The 21,898-nt window shown below is 41.2% G+C and overlaps 2 protein-coding genes and 1 long non-coding RNA gene across 4 annotated transcripts; 1 reads left to right on the forward strand and 2 right to left on the reverse strand.

Moving 5' to 3' along the window:
• Window positions 1-93: 93 nt before the first annotated feature.
• LOC139372466 (uncharacterized) lies at window positions 94-1,350 on the reverse strand. Its single transcript, XR_011627459.1, has 3 exons — window positions 1,143-1,350; window positions 776-840; window positions 94-614 (listed from the first exon to the last, which is right to left on the reverse strand). It is a non-coding gene; the product is annotated as an uncharacterized lncRNA (long non-coding RNA).
• A 1,929-nt stretch (window positions 1,351-3,279) lies between these two features.
• On the reverse strand, window positions 3,280-7,408 carry LOC139372455 (ADP-ribosylation factor 4-like). Its single transcript, XM_071112182.1, has 6 exons — window positions 7,011-7,408; window positions 6,315-6,395; window positions 5,611-5,720; window positions 5,411-5,482; window positions 4,969-5,094; window positions 3,280-4,888 (listed from the first exon to the last, which is right to left on the reverse strand). Exons 1-6 carry the CDS (start codon window positions 7,075-7,077, stop codon window positions 4,802-4,804), a joined length of 543 nt encoding a protein of 180 aa, XP_070968283.1. The 5' UTR covers window positions 7,078-7,408; the 3' UTR covers window positions 3,280-4,801.
• Window positions 7,245-21,368, forward strand: LOC139372442 (transmembrane protein 116-like). Of its 2 annotated transcripts, none has more exons than XM_071112161.1 (13): window positions 7,245-7,336; window positions 8,290-8,383; window positions 8,589-8,632; window positions 10,533-10,596; window positions 16,993-17,127; window positions 17,627-17,722; window positions 17,837-17,886; window positions 18,009-18,113; window positions 18,267-18,312; window positions 18,400-18,471; window positions 18,630-18,783; window positions 18,993-19,066; window positions 19,347-21,368. In XM_071112161.1, exons 2-13 carry the CDS (start codon window positions 8,351-8,353, stop codon window positions 19,521-19,523), a joined length of 1,050 nt encoding a protein of 349 aa, XP_070968262.1. In that variant the 5' UTR covers window positions 7,245-7,336; window positions 8,290-8,350; the 3' UTR covers window positions 19,524-21,368. The 2 variants fall into 2 exon arrangements, with proteins under 2 accessions (XP_070968262.1, XP_070968271.1); XM_071112170.1 differs by lacking the exon at window positions 7,245-7,336 and adding an exon at window positions 7,764-8,144.
• Window positions 21,369-21,898: the final 530 nt, after the last annotated feature.

Below are 21,898 nucleotides of genomic sequence, written 5' to 3' on the forward strand. Positions count from 1 at the left end.
GCGATGTTAAAACAGCTGTTCTCTGCAATGTGGCGTCAATATCAGTGTATAAATACCCAAAATGACAACTACAGAACAAACGGCACAGATAAGTTTGTTCATGTTGCAATGTTTTTTTCAATTTTTATTTAAAATTTTACATTTTCATGGAAATTATGCGTTCAGCATTGTAGTGTATTTGGGAATGCGTTTTCTTCAGCAGGCCCCCCATGAGCCGCCGAAACCAAGCAACGCAGACAACCAGAAGCCAACCAAAAAAAGAAAAGAATGGTTCTTCATCTGGCGGCATTCTAGGGTACATTTCGTTTAAGTATTCAGGTAAGTAATATAAGCTTTGTGCTTCGGATGAGCTTCATCTAGTCGTCTCGGGTGTCTTCAGGTGTCTGGTGCTTGGGTTCGTCGGTGCGTCAAGGTCGCTGCGGATCAGCTGATCTGCAGCTCCTGGCTCTGCTCACCAGGCCCGACTGACTGGGTCCTGCGAGGTCATGCTGAGAGTCAGTACCTGCGAGGGGACAGACTCCCAACACCCCCTACCAGGACATGGCCAGGGACCCAGTGACCTGCCCTTGGGAGCAGGCTTTTCATCTCCTTTCCTCCTCCTCTCCTCCTCTTCACTGTGGGACAAGACTTTGTTTTAGTCACAGTCAGTCCACAAGACAACTCTGACCCTACAATGTAGTATGTTTAGAGTTTCATTTAAATTCTATACATCTTAATTGTCCATAAAGGGTTATTCATCACCAACACATGCATGCTGTCGTTGTGAGATACTTACAAGAAAATACACAGCAAGCAAACAGAGTGGGAACTCCATAGTGACCTGACAGAGGGTCACCAGTCCTGCAACACAAGGAAGGATGCACAAATTGATGTGAGTGACGCAGGCGACAGTGATACATCCCCCTGGTACAGCATTGATGTTTAACAAATGCTCTTACCATGTATTATAGTCTTGTCAAAGTTATCTTGTACTATAGACATTTGAAAAAACAGTAACCTATTCCTGTAACTGTAAATTTACAACAAAACAAACACAATATTTGGGTTTGATGATGTTGAAATGTATACAAACGGAATGACAAAGCACATAAAACAAATCAGTCTCTATACAAGCTCTTAAATCTGATGGAAAGGAAACTCACCCAAATCCTTAAGCGGAGGGCTCCGCAGGATAAAAAGGACAGATCAAACATTGTAACCTCCTTTTATACCTTGAAAAAACCCTCCCCTCCTCCTCATCTGTCATTGCAATGCTGAGAGCCACAGGAAAGCAGCTAACACCCTCAGCCTGCATTGTGTGTGTGGGCGTGATCGGGCTGAGCACAGTGGCGCTGTGCCACACAACGTTTCTTCTTTCCCTTCAGTTTCGTTTCTCTGCTGCCACTCCTATTCCCAGATAATGTTTATTTGGTTTCTAGGCTTCTACCCAGCTAGCACATTTGGCTCCTTGGTAGTTGTGGGAACATAAGTTTTGGATTTCCCATTGGTCCCTGGGAACATAGCCATAAGTTACGTTCTGAGAACGGAAGTGAAAACTTTGCCTGTTCTGTGAACATTTATTTTTTTAGGTTGCAGGGAGGCTTGTGGGAGTCATAGAGCAATCCCCAAATGGTTCGAACGCTACAGAGGTTTTCGTGAGAAGACCTATTTTCAGGATGTCTCCTGGTCTGGCAAAAACCTCTGTAGCTCTGCCACCTTCCACCGCAGCTGAGGAAGACGCAGCCCATGCAAAAAGATATATCTAGTTTAAACAGATTTGTATATTATGCTAATTAGATTTACTTGCGGGCACAGACATCAACTGTTTCTTTTAAATAAAATAATTACGAAACCTGTAGGAAACGTTATGCTGAAGAACTGAACCTTCTTAACGTTCTCTGAACTATTTGAGAACATTCCCAATGTCAAATCAGTTGGAGATCATTACCAAAATGTAACGTATTTTTGTCAAGTTCCTTAAATGTGCTGAGAATGTTCAAAAGCAACTATTCTGCACCATAACCAGAAAGTTGTGGGAAGGTATTCCAAACCATAGGACAACCACGCTATCACCAAGCTCTAAGAAACATATGGTTCTCAGAAAAAGTACACCTGTTCTTTCTAGAAGGCAATACAATACAAAGCTCCTGACATCAAACTCTTTCTTTTCATACTGTAACTTTCACATCAGCAACCTTCCAATTCAAACTTACATTTTGTTCCAAGTTTTATTACCTGTAGAAAACACTTACAAACATCCTAAAATTAAGTAGACCTACTGGGCACAGACCTCAATTCAATGTAATTTCATTGAAATGACATGAAAACAACGTTGATTCAACCAGTGTGTGCCCAGGACGTAAGTTAGTTCCTATGGCCATACCCTAAATTGAATGTATTTTTTTGCTGATGCTTATTGACATGAGTAACATGGCCTATTCAAAAAGTATGTATTTGCAGTTACACAAATAAAATGAAACTGAATACTGTGAGGATTACTGTAGCATTTGACTAATCCACTTTAACAAATAATGTACTGAAAGACAAATATAGCATTCTCACAGTCACATTTCATATCGATACTGACTGCTCCCACACACAATGTACCCAACTTCTCCCAACAGAAATAACCTGAGATGACACTGCACATAATACTAAATATTTATCCAAGATAATTACCCCCCCCAGTGGACTTCAACTGCGATGTCATGATCTGTCTGAAAAGTCCTCTGAGCACATTTCACTGAGCAAGTTTTCCACTAGAAACGAAGACAGCTGTTGTTATCATTGTCGCTGAAAGTACCTAGTTTATGTACAATACCACAACTAAAAGAACTAGGTTTACCCTAGATACAGATCTAGGATCAGCTTTCCCTCCCAAATCCTAACCTTGACCATTAGTGGGGTAGATGCAAACCTCACCCAATATTACAACTAGGGGCAACTTCAACCTATACCAAGACGTGGCAGGATGTATTATAGTGTCACACCCTCTCTATACTTCAGGTAAAATCTGAGTCAGGCACATTAGACAAGTCCATTTAATCAAATTCCAGGTTTCCACTCAGCCAGGGTGTAGGTGAACATGCACAGTCACCCTTCAGGTTTCTCTAGTGTTGGCTTTGGAACTATGCCAGAAGGGAGGAGCTGATTCACTTCAGCCGGAGACCTAAAGCTTTGGGCTGCTGAACATGGATGTGTACATTACACATTCCTAAACGCAATCTTCAAAGAGAATTACATACAAACTGAAATAGCCATTTCATCACATTCAAAACACATGAAAAAAGACAAGCTCTGTCAATTTAAAGTTAAATCCTCAGAAAAAGACAATTTAACAGGTGAATTTATTTATACATGTTTTGTAAAACAATTAGTTATCACATCATTCAAAAGTTGTGGCAGCTTTATGCAGTTTCAAGAAGCATCCGTCAGTTGGAATGTATGCACAGCTCAGGGAGATACAGCAGGGGTGTGTGGGGGAGGGTCAGATTAAGCACACAACAACAGCCAGCCATCAAATATCAGAAGAGTGTGCCCAGCCACAAGCAAGCACTGCTGAGCCAAAGCATGCCACTGAACAATACAACACCAATATTGGCCCGGTTCCAATGCTTAGAAAACACATCCTTCAGCCTTCTTCCCTTTCCTTCCTTCATTGACACCATTATTTAAAGCCAATACTTCAGATATGTAATAACTTCAAAGATGGCCGAGAGGGAAGAAAGCACCTAAGTATTAGAACAGGGCCACAGTCTTGGTTAGGAGGTGCACATTCTCACTAGACTAGACACATTTTTTTTAAGTGGTTTCAGCTCATTTGTGGTAGAAGTTACACTATACACAGATCCTGGATCAGATTAACCATCCTAGCCTGAATCATTAGGCGGATGGAAAAGTATCAAACACCTGTTTCAATGTTTAGTGGCAACTTCTACCTACTAATTTCAGCTTCCCACAGCTTACATCGTAGCACATAAGGAAATGGGTTATTACATAATTGTGGCCCATTTAAAAAAAGAAAAAAAAGACATTAGTCAAGCATCTCTTTTTTTATGTGGCGAGCCCAGGGCAAAGCAACCCTACAAAGAGATGGCGAAAACCAGTAGTACCAGGAGCAAACTGTTTCCAGTGGTTCCATTGTGTTCCATTCACTGGTAGGAGTTCCATTTGGCTCCCAGTGCAGAAAGACTTCCTCAAACATCTGGAGATTTATGACTTCATTGTCATTTTATTCTTCATCTCATTCTAGAAGCTTCAGTCCCTTACATAGGTGATATCGCATGGGAGTGAAGTCACAGGGGTGAGAGGTATAGGACCAGGGTTGTTTCAGTGAAAATGTCCATGAGGTCTAGTGTAGCTGAACAGGTTGCAGTAGAAGTTTCCCTTAACCACAGATCTAGGATCAGATTACAACACCCTCAATCCTGATACTTAACCATAGGCAGATTTAAAGGTCTGACCCAGGATCAGTGGTTGGGGGTAACGTCAACCCAGCAGAACACTTTACAGAGGAAGGGGCGTCTCCATGGTGTCTCGGAGCAGCCATTTGCTAAACATGCAACTGAAAGCATCAGTTTATCTACTGCAAGATATGAGGTGGGGGAAAAAGTGAAGATTAAAGTATATAAAGGGATAATGGTCAAAGAAAGCGAAGTAAAAATAGTAGTAAAATAAGATGTTCCTATATGTATTGATTGCATTGTCCACAAGTCCTGTCCATTCTAGGGGCACAAGTTATTCAAGACCAAACTTGTCTTGATTGAAGGTGTCAGTCTATCTGTGGTTCTCCCTCTCCTTTTCTCTTGTGTGATGTCCGGTGTTATTGCTTGGACAGCTCGTTGGAAAGCCAGTCCAGTCCTTCATACAGTCCTGTGCCCTGGGTCGCACAGGTCGCCTGCACATGCCACTGAGAAGTAAGAGAGCAAGAGAGAAAAGGATCAACATTGAGAAAAAGCGTGCCTGCAGGCCTATGTCTCACATACTCACCACTCTGCTGCGGAGGCTCTGCAGTCCCAGTTTGTCTGTAAGGTCGCTGACGGCCATAGCATTGGGAAGGTCCTGCTTGTTAGCAAACACCAGCAACACCGCTTCTCTCAACTCATCCTCCTGGAGCTGGGGGGGGGGGGGGGGGGGGGGGGGATTAGATCACTAGTTGAGATAGTGAGCTCTTGCTCAGAAAGTCAACACTGTGCTCTGTGATTAAATAATTTGTTTCACAATAAGTTTCAGGTTCAATGTCCAGTCAATTATAAATAGACCCAGCCAAGACACTTGGCAAGTCTATAGGCCTTTACATACCATAACAGTAAATATACCCATCATTAACTACATACCATACCAACAGTAAATAGACTCATCATTAACTACATACCATCAGTAAATATACCCATCATCGACTACATATCATACACAGAGTAAATATACCTACCATTTTAGAGAGCTCCTCTGCAGACTCGGCCACTCTCTCTCTGTCGTTGCTGTCTACTACAAAGATCAGACCCTGAGTGAGGGATGAACACAGTCAGAGCAGGACAGTCAGAGAGGAGGAGGATGCCCTGAGGCATTACACGAGAGAAGTAAAAGAGTAGGCTGTAGCCTCCCTGGTTCCCTTTTGGTGTGTGCATTTACCTGTGTGTTCTGGAAGTAGTGTCTCCAGAGGGGTCTGATCTTGTCCTGACCACCCACATCCCATACCGTGAAGCAGATGTTCTTATACTCCACCGTCTCCACGTTAAAGCCTGTCACACACACACCAAAGAGATGCATTAGGTCTAAATGTCAATCCCATTTATTATATATGGACGGAAATATATTATTATATCTATAGACAAGTGCATGTATGTGGTTAGTGACAGTCCAATATCCTACCCAAGTCAATTATACCTCAATTTAAAGCTAAGTTTCAGTTGAAACTGAAAAACAGCTTCTATCTAAAGGCCATCAGACTTAAATAGCCATCACTAGCACATTAGAGGCTGCTGCCTATATACATAGACTTCAAATCACTGGCCACTAATAAATGGAACACTAGTCACGAATAGTGTTTACATATGTTGCATTACTCATCTGTATATACTTTATTCTCTTCTACTGTATATTCATCTATGCCGCTCTGACATTGCTCATCCATATATTTATATATTCTTAATTCCTTTACTTAGATGTCTGTATTGTTAGATATTACTTGTTAGATAGATCTGCACTGTTGGAGCTAGAAAAACAAGCATTTCACTACACCAGCAATAACATCTGCTAAACATGTTTATGTGACCAATACAGTTTGATTTGAGACTGGAGGGTGAAAGGTGGGTGTGACTGTGTGTTTGTTTTACCGATAGTTGGAATGGTGGTCACTATTTCTCCCAGCTTCAGTTTGTACAAGATAGTAGTTTTCCCTGCAGCATCCAAACCCACTGAGAAAACAAACATTTATTTTGAACATTATATCTCATTCTCACATACAACTGCAAGCAAGAACGTGCATATATATATATTTTTTTTTATGGACACTTATTGTAGCTATTAACGGTGTATCTTATCCGTGTCGACAGCTGCATGAAGATACAAAACCCACCAGCAAATGACGGATAGCTATCATTAGCTAAACAGATGGCTTACTAACGTGAGCTAGAACTAGCTTGTCACTCACGACGACAGACCAAGAAACACATTTTTTTGTAACTAGCGTTAGCCGGTTAGCTTTCCATTTTTCTATACCCGCGGGCTACCTAGCTAGTTAACATTTTTGAACTTTCTGCCGAGTTTGTTGACACAACTCAACCACCAAAAAGTTAGCTACGTAGCAGCTAGCAACACTTTTTGGATAACTATGAACTAACGTTAGCCACTGTTAGCTAACTGGTCACGGTTACTATTCTACCTACACCATTTGGGTCCAACAAATCAACTTTTTTTTTATATACACAACGTTATATGTTCCATACTCACTAAAGACTCCCGTGATATTCTCCAGTAACGTTAGCGTTCATTTGAAAGCCACAGTTAGCCAGCTAACATCCGACACTTACCCATAAGTATTCTCATCTGTTTCTTGCCGAACAGTCTGGTAAAAACTGACGAGATTAGGAGCCCCATGTTGTGCGTGAATGTCTCAAATTATTACAGAAAGCTTTTCTAAATTCTTGTCGTTTTTGAGACAAATGGTCTGAATCTTTCTGTTTGTGACTCCCAAGCAAGAATCGTTTCTGTCCTCTGATGCTGCCACGTCCAGGCCAACGTGGAACTCCCGACGTCATCGATTTGACTCAACTTTATTAGCATTTGGGCCAACGTGGTGATGGACAACAGCAATATTAAACTAATGCAGAGACAATTGTCTTGAGCAGACATGATCGTAAGTAAAAACGACTCTGCATGTACAGGTTCGACCGATCCATCACTACCCATTTGTGTCACATAATGTTTTGAGGTAAAAATGTAACTTGTTGTTCACACTGATTATTTGCAGTCACATTGTGTGCCAGCAGATGTCAGATTACAACACGGGTTCGCTGTTATTGCAACGCGAACTAATGATGTCATATTAGATAGATAAGACCCTCTTTGGTCAGTATTTCTCAGCGCACCATATCTTCTGACAGCCATATTGAACTTCACAGGGTATAATTAATTTGTTAATCCTCCTCATCATGCATGCCATTACATTCTGGTGAAGTGTGAGGGATGTCATGTGTTTGTTTATGCAATGGGCAGTGACCAATGACACACTTTATAGAGATTCTAATGAAACATAAACACGCAAGCACACACACACGTTCTGTGCAACAGTTGAGCAAAACGTGAGACTTGTGTGTTATCAGGAGTGTGCTGCTTGGCTAAGTAGGGTAACTACTATCACTGAGAAACGTGTTAACCCGGTGTTTAGAGTAAACAATGTTTTGACTGCATGTTAGTTTCTCCTTTGCAACTTGTGTGTCCCATTGAAAGCTGGTGCATGCATAATGTAGCCTATGCCAAACAAATAAATAACTTATAGGCTACACAGTTATTATTATAGAATGTATAGGGTTATCTATAGCCAACTCGCTCTGGGCTTCTCCAAACCAGTATGAGACCTGGCTCATCGACTGTCCGCCATGCACGGCATTTCCGAAGGGAAATTCCTACACCTGTCCCGTGTGTTTTTTTTTGTTGCTGCAAAGGTAAATCGACATGTGATAAACAGGTCCAAGGCGCAGGCGTCTTGGTGCTGTGGGCGGGCCGCCTGTTAATAACCCAGTCAGATGTATAGAAAGAATCATATATTTTGTGCTGTGGACTACATGGATAACGATTTATTTATTTCAGACAAAGGACGGGTGCGCTTTGGATAACTTTGCCCAGGTGGCAATTGTGCGGCTCATTCACAATGAGTTTGAATCGATTTTTAAGCAATGACCAGGTAATAACTATTTTTTTCAATCATTAGTGCAAGTACATTGATGTGTAGTCTAACCCTATGTACATTGTAGGTATAGCTATAAAAGCCCCATTGAAAAATCTCACAGAGCTGCAATGGAGTTAGCTATAATAAGCCCAGGCTCATTCTGTTTTAGGGCTATTTCAGCACACTGTTGAATTGATTCTGCATTATTTTCTTTATGTAGATCACTGGTCTCTCGACTGTGTACCTGGTATCTCTGTCTATAAGGTAAGCAAAACTGACTTCCCACACCCATAGGCTATCTGTGACACATGTCAGCTAAGATTTGAGAACGTTTAGATCTAAGTGTTAGTGATTCTAAATGTAACTGTTCTGTGTTGTGCAAATAGTCTTATCTATGCTATGCGTTTTCAAATCAAACCAATTTATAGCAGGCTAGTCCAGAAAATATTTGAGTATGTTTTGGTTATTGTTGAAAATGTAGACTAGTAAATTACACTGCCGAGAAGTTGACGTCACACACGTGTCATCTCATAATAACATGGTTGGCATCCTGTCATTTGATCTTTTATTTCTGCAGTGTTGCCAGTCAGACCAATTGAGCAACTTGACATGCATGTGATGAACGTAATTTATCATAACTTATCATAACTCAATATATAAAGCGCTGTGTTTTCCATGCCTAACTCTAGCTCTTTACAGCACTACTATGCTGTCTTTTAATCCTGCATAGTAGATGAGGAGTTTGTTGTTTGGCTGCAAAGAACCGCTTGATGTGTTTTGTTTATTTAGGGTCAAGTTTGATATGTGTCATTTTGGAGACAACTTTGTTATTTTTCTCTACGTATTATATTTGAAGGGTTTCATTCCAAAATGCTATATATCCATGTTGGATATATATATATCCATCCAGAAATGTTGGCCAAATAGCTTTTATTGTTTAAAGAATTTATGAAATAGTTTGTTGTGTGTTTTCACTATCAAATCATGGCATGGGGTTGTTAAATCTGTCACTTGATGGTTTCATTTTAGAGAGACAGATAATCATGTTTTTGCTAAAAGCTATCTGCCTCACTCAGAGAAACAAGTTGTACTGCTAGCCCACTGGGCACACACTGATTGAATTCAACGTTGTTTCCACATAATTTCAATGAAATTACTTTGAACCAACGTGGAAAATACATTGAATTGATGTCTGTGCCCAGTGGGAGGTTTTACACAGTCAAATGTATTTTTTTTAATGATACATTAGTGACATCAATATTATAATTTTTTTATGAATCGTTTACATTTGAGTCATTTAGCAGATTCCCTCATCCAGAGTGACTTACAGTTAGTGCATTCATCTTAAAATAGCAAGGTGAGACAACCACATATCAGTCAAATTTACAGCAAATTAACATTCCATTCCAGCTAAAAATGGATATATAGGTTTGAAAAAAATATATATATTAACATTTTGCACACATCTAAAATCGATGAACAGTAATATTTTACACACACATGAAGGTGCCCAAAAGCAATCAATTCTAGTGAAAAAACACACATTTGGGGATATAGGGAAGGGTGATACCAAGTCAGTTGCACAACAAAATGCGTTTTCCGCATTTAACCCAACCCCTCTGAATCAGAGAGGTGCGGGGGCTGCTTTAATTTACATACACGGCGCCCGGCTGTTGTTCAGGGTTAACTGCCTTGCTCAAGGGCAGAACTGCAGTTTTTTCCACCTTGTCGCCTCTGGGATTTGAACCAGCAACCTTTCAGTTACTAGCCCACCAATATTAACCGCTAGGCTACCTGTCTCCCCATATATAGAGGTGGATATAGCGCTTTAGAAAGAAAATCTTAATTTGAATGCATGTAGCCTACATCTGAATGCAGAGGTCTTGATCAGTGAGTGATTATTGAGTTGTAAGCTTCCAGTTGATCAGGACATGGCCCCACGACCACCCATCTCTATTCAGCTATTATGTTCCACTCCTTGCCAGGAGAAAATAATAAAAGACTTGTACCCAGACTAGCATACAATGTCTTTCTGTTGTAATTTGATTGTATTTATTTTCCAACACAATCTTTGTGAACATTCAGAATGACATGATTGACTGTTATTTAATGGTGCTATAATTGTGTACTATCAGTATTTAGATATTTTACTTTCTATTTCCAGTTTGATTGGGAGTTTTTCAGTGCTGGTGGTTTCCATTGTAAAGAGGAGCCACCTACAAGAACAGGTGGGTGGATGAGAGGAAGAGTATCTTTGACTGTGTGTGTGCGTGCGTGCCTGTACCTTTCTGTGATTGTGAGTTTGATATTTCCAAGGCTGTCTCTTAGCAAAATACAGTATGTGTTTACCAGGGTCACTCTCATTAGGATGTAACTACATAAACATTACAGATACAGATGTATGATCTTAATTTGATCACCCAGTTGCAGGAGAACTTTCCTACAATCCAGGGAATGTGGAACTTGTATTGTATTTGAGGTTTAAAAAGGCTTCTGAAGTTTGTAATTTCCACTTTGACATTTCAGACTTGATGTTCACTTACAAAAAATGTATCAACATTGACAAAAATCTCCATGAATTATAATGCACATAATAATTTTAATTTTCTGTTGCTGCAGGATTAATATTCTGCTGTAGCAAACAGGCTCAAATTAAGATCCTACATCTGTAGAATAGTCCTGAATTGAGAGCTGACATTATTCCTTACTCTCCTTGTCAGATAGAGGCATGTCTGTTCTACATAACATAATCATTATCTTCCGAATCGTTGTGGCCTACTGAACATGGCCCAGGCTACTCCCTTGCTTTCTGCCTGTGCAGACATCTTCATTGAGTCAGAGCTATAGGACTGCTCTATCTACTCTAGAAACATTTGTAGAGGCCGTTCTAGTGAGTTCACAGGGGATGGAGAAGGATTCAAATCAAATTTTATTGGTCACATACATGTGTTAGGCAGATGTTATTGCGAGTGTAATGAAATGACTGTGCTTCTAGCCCCGAAAGTGCAGTAATATCTAACAAGTGATATCTAACATTTTCACAACATATTCCCAAAATACACGTAAATCTAAGTAAGAAATGGATTAAGAATATATACAGTTGGCTCCAAAATGACTGGCACCCCTGATTGGCAATGCACAAACAATACTTAAAAAAATATTAACAATATAATTATAGAGATAATCTCAAAATACCAACATGTGAGAAATACTGTACTTTATTAATGTGCCAATGGAACCCACCAAATCATACAATTATTTAATACAAAATACATTTCACCAAAATCAAGGTTTCATAATTATTGGCGCTCCTCATTTAGTACTTAGTGCAACCATCTCAAATCAAATCAAATTTATTTGTCACATACACATGGTTAGCAGATGTTAATGCGAGTGTAGCGAAATGCTTGTGCTTCAAGTTCGGACAATGCAGTAATAACCAACGAGTAATCTAACCTAACAATTCCAAAACTACTACCTTCTACACACACAAGTGTAAAGGGATGAAGAATATGTACATAAAGTTATATGAATGAGTGATGGTACAGAACGGCATAGGCAAGATGCAGTAGATGGTATCGAGTACAGTATATACATATGAGATAAGTAATGTAGGGTATGTAAACAAAGTGGCATAGTTTAAAGTGGCTAGTGATACATGTATTACATAAAGATGCAGTAGATGATATAGAGTACAGTATATACATATGAGATGAGTAATGTAGGGTATGTAAACATTATATTAAGTAGCAAGGATAACAACATGGAGTCTTTTCCTGTAATGTTTGACAAGGTTAAGGAACACATTTGGAGGGATTTTGGACCATTCCTCTATGCAGATCCTTTCAAGATCCTTCACATTCTTGGGTTTGCGCTTATCAACTGCCCTCTTCAACTCAGCCCACAGGTTTTCCATTGGATTGAGGTACAGCGACTGAGATGGCCATGGCAGAACATTGATTTTGTTGTTACAGAACCATTTCTGTGTGGATCTTGAGGTATGTTTTGGATCATTGTATTGTTGGAAAGTCCGCATACGGCCAAGTCCCAGCCTTCTGGCAGAGGCAACCAGATTGTCAGCCAAAATTCCCTGGTACTTGGTGGAATTCATTATGCCATCAATCGTAACCAGTGCCTCTGGACCTCTGCCCCAAAACATCACTGACCCACCACCATATTTCACCGTGGGTATGAGGTGCCTCTCCTTATATGCATCTCTGTTTTGACGCCAAACATGCCGATGCTGTATCTGACCAAAACGTAACATTTTGGTCTCATCTGACCAGAGCACCTTCTTCCAATCATAATTGAAATGACGTTTGGCAAACTCCAAGCGTTTGCGTCTGTGTCTTGGGGTCATTAAGGGCTTTCATCTGGCAACCCTTCTAAAGAGCCTGTGGTTGTGGAGGTGGCGTCTGATGGTGCTTTTTTAAACCTGGTGACCTCAAGATGCCACCAAGGCCTGCAATTCTTTCACAGTGATTCTGGGTTTTTGTTGCTTCTCTCACGATCCTCCTCCCTATCCTGGGGGGCCCGTGTGGTTTTCAACTGTTCCATATCTTTTGATTTTTGTATAATTGCCCTGACAGTACTCAGTGGTATATTCAATTATTTGTGGATCTTCTTGTAGCTATTACCATATTTATGAAGGTCTATGACCATCTGTCTCTTTTGAACTGCCAGTTCTTTTGTTTTCTTCATGGTGTTGGATGACAAAAGGATATTGCATGTGTGTTACCTCATTTTTATACACTAGTGAAAAAGGAAGTGATATAATGGCTCAAAATAGTTCCTTAACACTTAGATAACTTAAATAAGTGGAATTTAATTCCTGGTTTAATTTTGGTAGATGTTATTTACAATAATATTTAAGGGTGCCATTAATTGTGAAACCTTGATTTGGAAGACATTGATTTTTAATTAAATCAATAAATTATTTTGTTGGGTTCCATTGAAACATTAATAAAGTACAGTATTTTTCACATGTTGGTATTTTGAGTTTGTCTCTATAATTAAATTGTTTATATTTGTTTAAGTATTGTTTGTGCATTGCCAGTCATGGGTGCCAGTCATTTTGGAGCCCACTGTATACATATATGTCAGAGCAGCATTGGACTAAGATACAGTGGTATAGTATAGAATACAGTATATAAACTCAGAAAAAAAGAAACATCCCTTTTTCAGGACCCTGTCTTTCAAAGATAATTTGTAAAAATCTAAATAACTTCACAGATCTTCATTGTAAAGGGTTTAAACACTGTTTTCCATGCTTGTTCAATGAACCATAAACAATTAATAAACATGCACCTATGGAACGGTCGTTAATACACTAACAGCTTACAGACGGTAGGCAATTAAGGTCACAGTTATGAAAACTTAGGACACTAAAGAGGCCTTTCTACTGACTCTGAAAAACACCAAAAGAAAGATGCCCAGGGTCCCTGCTCATCTGTGTGAACGTGCCTTAGGCATGCTGCAAGGAGGCATGAGGACTGCAGATGTGGCATGGGCAATAAATCGCAATGTCCGTACTGTGAGACGCCTAAAACAGCACTACAGGGAGACAGGACGGACAGCTGATCGTCCTCACAGTGGCAGACCACGTATAACAATACCTGCACAGGATCGGTACATCCGAACATCACACCTGCGGGACAGGTACAGGATGGCAACAACAACTGCCCGAGTTACACCAGGAACGCACAATCCCTCCATCAGTGCTCAGACTGTCTACAATAGGCTGAGAGAGGCTGGGCTGAGGGCTTGTAGGCCTGTTGTAAGGCAGGTCCTCTCCAGACATCACCGGCAGCAATGTCGCCTATGGGCACAAACCCGCCATTGCTGGACCAGACAGGACTGGCAAAAAGTGCTCTTCACTGACGAGTTGTGGTTTTGACTCACCAGGGGTGATGGTCAGATTCGCGTTTATCGTCGAAGGAATGAGCATTACACCGAGGCCTCTACTCTGGAACGGGATCGATTTGGAGGTTGTGGGTCCGTCATGGTCTGGGGCGATGTGTCACAGCATCGTCGGACTGAGCTTGTTGTCATTGCAGGCAATCTCAATGCTGTGCATTACAGGGAAAACATCCTCCTCCCTCATGTGGTACCCTTCCCGCAGGCTCATCCTGACATGACCCTCCATTATGACAATGGCACCAGCCATACTGCTTGTTCTGTGCGTGATTTCCTGCAAGACAGGAATGTCAGTGTTCTGCCATGGCCAGCGACGAGCCCGGATCTCAATCCCATTAAGCAAGTCTGGGACCTGTTGGATCGGAGGGTGAGGGATAGGTTAATTGATCATTAGAAAACCCTTTTGCAATTATTTTAGCACAGCTGAAAATTGTTAAAGAAGCAATAAAACTGTCCTTCTTTAGACTAGTTGAGTATCTGGAGCATCAACATGTGTGGGTTCGACTACAGGCTCAAAATGGGCAGAAACAAAGACCTTTATTCTGAAACTCGTCAGTCTATTCTTCTTCTGGGAAATGAAGGCTATTCCATGCGAGAAATTGCCAAGAAACTGAAGATCTCGTACAATGCTGTGTATTACTCCCTTCACAGAACAGCGCAAAGTGGCCCTAACCAGAATAGAAAGAGGAGTCGGAGGCCCCGGTGCACAACTGAGCAAGAGGACAAGTACATTAGAGTGTCTAGTTTGAGAAACAGATGCCTCGCAAGTCCTCAACTGGCAGCTTCATTAACGTCTTATGGTATAGGGGACACTTGCGTCCCACTTGGCCAAAAACCAGGGAAAATGCAGTGCGGCAAATTCAAATAAATTGATATAAAAATCAAACTTTCATTAAATCACATGTAAGATACTCAATTAAAGCTACACTCGTTGTGAATCCAGCCAACATGTCAGATTTTAAAAAGGCTTTTCGGCGAAAGCATAAGAAGCTATTATCTGATGATAGCACAACAGTAAACAAAGAGAGTAGCATATTTCAACCCTGCAGGCGCTACACAAAACGCAGAAATAAAATGTAAAACATGCCTTACCTTTGACAAGCTTCTTTTGTTGGCACTCCAATATGTCCTATAAACATCACAATTGGTCCTTTTGTTCGATTAATTCCGTCCATATATATCCAAAATGTCAATTTATTTGGCGCGTTTGATCCAGAAAAAAACAGCTTCCAAAATGCGCAACGTCACTACAAAATGTTTAAAAATGTGCCTATAAACTTTGCCAAAATATTTCAAACTACTTTTGTAATACAACTTTAGGTATTGTTCCAGACGTTCTAGACGACCAACTCTCATAGCTTTTAGCCGTACCCTTATCCTACTCCTCCTCTGGTGATGTAGAGGTGAATCCACTCCTATTCCCAGGCGCTCTCATTTGTGGACTTCTGTAACTGCAAAAGCCTTAGTTTCATGCATATTAACATTAGAAGCCTCTTCCCTAAGTTTGTTTAATTCACTGCTTAAGCACACTCCGCCAACCCAGATGTCCTAGCCGTGTCTGAATCCTGGCTAAGGGAGGCCACCAAAAATCCTGAAATTTCCATCCCTAACTACAACATTTTCTGACAGGATAGAACTGCCAAAGGGGGCGGAGTACTGCAGAGATAGCCTGCAGCGTTCTGTCATACTATCCAGGTCTGTGCCCAAACAATTCAAGCTTCTATTTAAAAAAATCCACCTTTCCAGAAACAAGTCTCTCACCGTTTCCGCTTGCTATAGACCCCCTTCAGCCCCCAGCTGTGCCCTGGACACCATATGTGAATTGATCGCCCCCATCTATCTTCAGAGTTCGTACTGTTAGGTGACCTATACTGGGACATGCTCAACACCCCGGCCGTCCTACAATCTAAGCTAGATGCCCTCAATCTCACACAAATTATCAAGGAACCTACCAGGTAAACCCTAAATCATTGGCACCCTCTTAGATATCATCCTGACCAACCTGCCCTCTAAATACACCTCTGCTGTCTTCAACCAGGATCTCAGCGATCACTGCCTCATTGCATGCGTGCGTAATGGGTCTGTGGTCAAACGATCACCCCTCATCACTGTCAAATGCTACCTAAAACACGTTAAAAAATTTTTTTTTTACCTTTATATAACTAGGCAAGTCAGTTATGAGGGGTGATCGTTCTTATTTTCAATGATGGCCTAGGAACAGTGGGTTAACTGCCTGTTCAGGGGAAGAACGACAGATTTGTAACTTGTCAGCTCAGGGGTTTGAACTTGCAACCTTCCGGTTACTAGTCCAACACTCTAACCACTACCCTGCCGCCCCACTTTAGCGAGCAGGCCTTTCTAAATCGACCTGGCCCGGGTAACCTGACCTCATCCCGTCAGAAGAGGATGCATGGTTGCTCTTCAAAAGTGCTTTCCTCACCATCTTAGATAAGCATGCCTCGTTCAAAACATGTAGAACTAAGAACAGATATAGCCTGTGGTTCACTCCTGACTTGACTGCCCTTGACCAGCACAAAAACATCCTGTGGCGTACTGAAGCTGTAACACCAAGGCTATGAATTATATCAAGTTTATTCCCACCTGCGTCAAGCACATTAGACAGATAGATATTCTATGGCTAGAGATGTACAATGTTATTGTCACGTTCTCATAGTTTTGCAAACACACAAATGCCTTTGTTTCTTTAGATGAATCCCCTGGTCCAACTGGCTCTAGCTGATCTGTTGGCAGCAGTCACCCTGATGTTCACCAGCGCAATGAATGAAACACACACCTTCACCCCCAGTGTGTTAATCTGTGAAAAACTACTGCCTCTGTCACTGGTGAGCCAGTCTTCTGTGGCTATTATACTGTATGTAGGGATAATGCACTATAATGATCCTAATCTTAGAATGAACATTCTGTAAATGCAAAAGAGTTTGTTAAACAGTTTAATTTTGTCCTTATTCCCTCAAATACACTCTATAGCTTTGATGACAAATTTATAAAAAAGCTTGTGTGCGCACCTCTAGACATAAGGTATAGATAGATATACATACAATCTGTCTTTGAGTGCTTCAGCGTGATCCAATTGTAATAGCATTTTTTGTGTGTAAATCAGACAGAATTTGTGTTGGCTGAACTGTTCTACACTGTGTTATGTCATGGAGCATGACATTATGCGATGTCATTTTTAGAGATAGTGTGACGATGCAAAGTTTTACTGCTTGTCCTTTCTATTATAGACCTTTAACTGAAGTGCTCTTGACACTACTGTGTGCCATTTGCTATTATAATAATTTGTGTGTGTGTGTGTGTGTGCGCGTGCGCGCTCTGTTCCAGATGTTTTACTTTGTGTCGTTCCTCCTGATGGTAGTGTATGCCTGGGAGTCAAAGCATGCAGTCGAGGGATGGAGGGAGAGACCAAGAGAGGAAGAGGTGAGGACCCAAGCATCCACCAAGGGCTCCTACACGTGCATGCACACACGCATGCGCATACACCTCAACTTTGTTTGATTTATTCTAAAATCAAGTATCCCTCTCTCCCCCCAGTCCCAGTGTCGACAAAGGATGGGGGTTGTGCCTGTATATGCTTGTGTGTGGTGAGTCAAATTATTTCATTTTCAAATAGAAACATCCCTGCTTTTAACCAAACTGCTCTGTGTAGTGGCTTAAAAGCAACATACAGTATGTCCCTGACTGTGTGAGTGTGATGCCCCTACAGGTTTATACCGTTGGTGATGTACTTTGTGTACGTGATGACTTTAGTCCTGGTACCACCCAGCCACATGACGGCAAACCATGGTGAAGCTAGCACATACTGCAACAGGTGTGTATGTCTCTGTGTGCTGCACAGGCCAGGGTTCGTCCTAGTGCATTTGCATAACGCTTATGACACTTTAATGAGAGAAAATGTACATACTCTAGCAAAACATTTCTTATGAGTGTCTCACATCTCTCTGTGATTGTGTGTTCCTCTTAGCTGTATCCTCTTCCTGCATATCTGGAGGGACAACTGCTCAGATATAGTGAGTAAATACCTTGTTCCACGCATGTCTGTTCATAAAGGGATTGGACAGCATAATGAATGAGACCTTGTTTGTTTTGTTTTCCAGGAACATATCCATGATATCTTCATACAATGCTTCCTCTTCGTCAGTGTGATACCAGTTTTGGTGTGCTGCACAGTAAGTACCATAAATCTTCACTAGTCTAGCATACAGTACAATAATCACCATAGTTATCTCATAAACATGGGTTAGTTTACAGTAGTTTACAGCCAATAGAATGAAGAATGATGATCATGAAAATTATGAGCTAAGGTGATGATGATGTACCTGTACAGGTGGTTTACTACAAGGTGGGCAGCTGGTATCGCAGGTATGAGGAGGAGGGACTATTTCCTGTGGAGGGAGATGCACGTTCCAGGAAACGGCTGAGGGGTATGTTCTCCACTGCTCGCTACATGATGGTGGTCATCATCTTCTGCTGGACCCCAGGTACACAAATTAATCTCCCCACGCACACATGCACGCACACACACACACACACACACACACACACACACACACACACACACACACACACACACACACACACACACACACACACACACACACACACACACACACACACACACACCCTGTATGTGTGTAACTCTGTAACTCCAACCTCAGGACTAATATCATCTATTTTGTCCCGTCCCCAGCTCTTGTTCTGGTTGTCCTGTCTGTGATACCAGACATACCTCAAGTAAATCTCTTCCCCCTGTATGTTATACAGGTCAGTATTTCAACTATCTCACTGATGATTGCAGACATACCCCTTCCAAGATACCATCACCCAGAATGAATTGGCATTTTCCCCTAGAGAGCCTTCTTTAGCTATGTAAAATTAATAATGACACTAAGATAAGCACCCATAATGCTTTATCCTTACCCACTATACTCCATCCTGATTCAGAGGGGTTGGGTTAAATGCGGAAGGCACATTTCAGTTGAATGCATTCAGTTGTGCAACTGACTAGGTGCCCCCTTCCATTTCCATCCTGGTGTCTCTGCAGGCGATGACGTTGTCTCTGCAGGGCTGTCTGAACAGTGTGGTCTATGCCTGGAGACGACCGAACTTCAGAGACGCTGTGCTCGGAGAGAGGATGCCCCTTCTCAGCCAAGACGCCCCTCTGCCCTTCTTTGACGAATCACTGAGGGGGCCGCTTGGACCCTTAACCTCTAACTCCTGACTCTAGAGAAGCTGCTATGCTGCGGGTGGAATTCTATCTCTGGCACAGAAACAGTTTACCCTCCTCAAATACTAACCTTTACCACTGAGGGAAGCAATGCAACACTGACCTCAGATCAGCATCTTGGGATAACTTCATTCTACTACTCCCACTGGGATGGTTGTCCGGAACCAAGACAATGGTGTACTATGGACGTAGGGGTCGATTCAGATCGACTCAGGAAATGTATGCCTTTCCTACACACGTCTTTCCAATGCACTTCTCAGTAGTTGGTATTCTGACTATCCTTATGCAGGCGTGTAACGGGCTTTGCAGGCGTGGTTTCCTTGTAAATTGATAAATACATTTCATAGAACAGCTGAAAATCCTCCCACTTGCTGGCCAACAGACTTTCTCATCGAGTTTTCATTCAATAAAGTTTTCTGTACATTCATCTTAAGCCATCCCTTTAAATACGGTGTACCTTTAATTCGAATTTGGTCGACAGACTCACTAGAATACATAGAGAGAAAAGCTTCAGCGTATTAGAGATCAATGGAAGGAAGCCATCTAAATATATGCATATTTGTTACAGTTTCAGCACCAACTGGTTAAAAAATATTCTGGTAGATTATTTAGGCAAATATTAGGGTTAGGAAGGTATGTATGACATGAACTGGTTTGGTTAGCCTTTACGCACAAAATATAATATAGATTTTTTTTATTTTACCTTTATTTAACAAGGTAGGCTAGTTGAGAACAAGTTCTCATTTACAACTGTGTAAAGCATAGCAGTGCGACACAAACAACAACACAGAGTTACACATGGAATAAACAAACATGCAGTCAATAATACAATAGAAATGAATCAAAAATACAGTGCTTTGATTCATCCTGAAAGTTGCCATATTCAAATTCAATCCATAAAATATTGGAAGGTGAAAAAAGTGTACAATAGGGGTTGAACAATAGGCTAGTCCGATAAATCAACCATAATCCTTACTAATAATTGAACTGTAATGACAACGGTCCAGTCATTGTGAACCGTGCACCAGGCTCCAGGGTTAACCTGCTATGTGTGGTCTGACTTCCATAATGATTCAAATAGGCTACATGTCCCATATTATTGCACAACGTTAGCCTATTGATCCACTACTGGAAGATACTGTTCCCACCTCACCACTGAAGAGACTGGAATAACACCTTTACTCACAGAGTTCACCTGGTATTCTACATAAAATGCAACGTTAAGTGGTATGTCAGAAGACACCATTTGCAATTCAGAATTTTCCTGGACCTCAAAACGTGTGTTTGAATGTAATTCTGTACCACCATTTTTGTTAGTGTTATTTAGAAGAATCTTCAATGATATATTCATTTTTTAGTACAATGCTATTTCAGTAAGAAGAGAGAATGAGGTGATTATTTTGATGAGTTGTAGAGCCAGATGGGCCAGAGAACAACATGACATGACAATGACCATCGTTTGATTGATTGATTTGATTAATGGAATATGGTTTATGAAGCGCTTCCTTATGGTGTTGGGGATTTCACTCTTTCCAGTAGATAGCTAGAGCAACTGTCAGTGATTGTGTACAATATAGCAAGCAATATAGCTAGTAACCATAGCAAGCTATCATTTGTACACATTCAGTGTTTTTTTTATCAGGTTATATAGTATCACCCTTTGACATGTGTATAGACTAAAGACGAAAAAGCACTCAAGGACTAAATGTACTGTACTTTAGCATGTAGATGTTCTTTGGTAGGCATTAAAATCACAGGATAACATTTCCCTCGTCTATTTATGTTGTTATGATGTTTTATTTGTGCAATAAATGGCCTCTTACCAGGTCCCATTTTAACTGACATTCTCCTACTCTCATTTATTGTAAGCTCAGAACAAAATGGTTTAATCCTATGGTGACCTTGTATCATAATGACTTCAGACTTGTTTCATGATGGTCACCTGTTGTAATGCATAGTTCAGATAAATATAAACTTGTACTCAGTCATTATGTGTGTCACTTAGAGGGGCTGGGAGTGCTGAGTCAACTGGTGACAGAGACGAGTGGTGTGTTTTCTGCTGTGTCATGCCCAGTCACTTGTGACTATAAACGTTAAAGTGTGTGATGAAAGATATGACAGTTTAAAAGGTTGAGGTCACAGACTTGTAGTGGCAGGTGTTTCTACTCTAGGGTACATTCTGTCCTCACCTCTGACCGCCTCCTCCCCCTCCCCTCCAAACCTCCCCCTAATCCCTCAGTCCCCCCCCTCACACTCACCTGTAGCAGCCCCCTCATTCCTAACCCTAGCCCACTCATTCTTAACCCCCCCTACGTTCCATTATGTCAATATCCCCTCCACCTCTTTATCATCCACTCCACATACAGTGG

Source organism: Oncorhynchus clarkii, chromosome 2, assembly GCF_045791955.1.
Source record: "Oncorhynchus clarkii lewisi isolate Uvic-CL-2024 chromosome 2, UVic_Ocla_1.0, whole genome shotgun sequence".
Taxonomy (NCBI): Eukaryota; Metazoa; Chordata; class Actinopteri; order Salmoniformes; family Salmonidae; genus Oncorhynchus; species Oncorhynchus clarkii.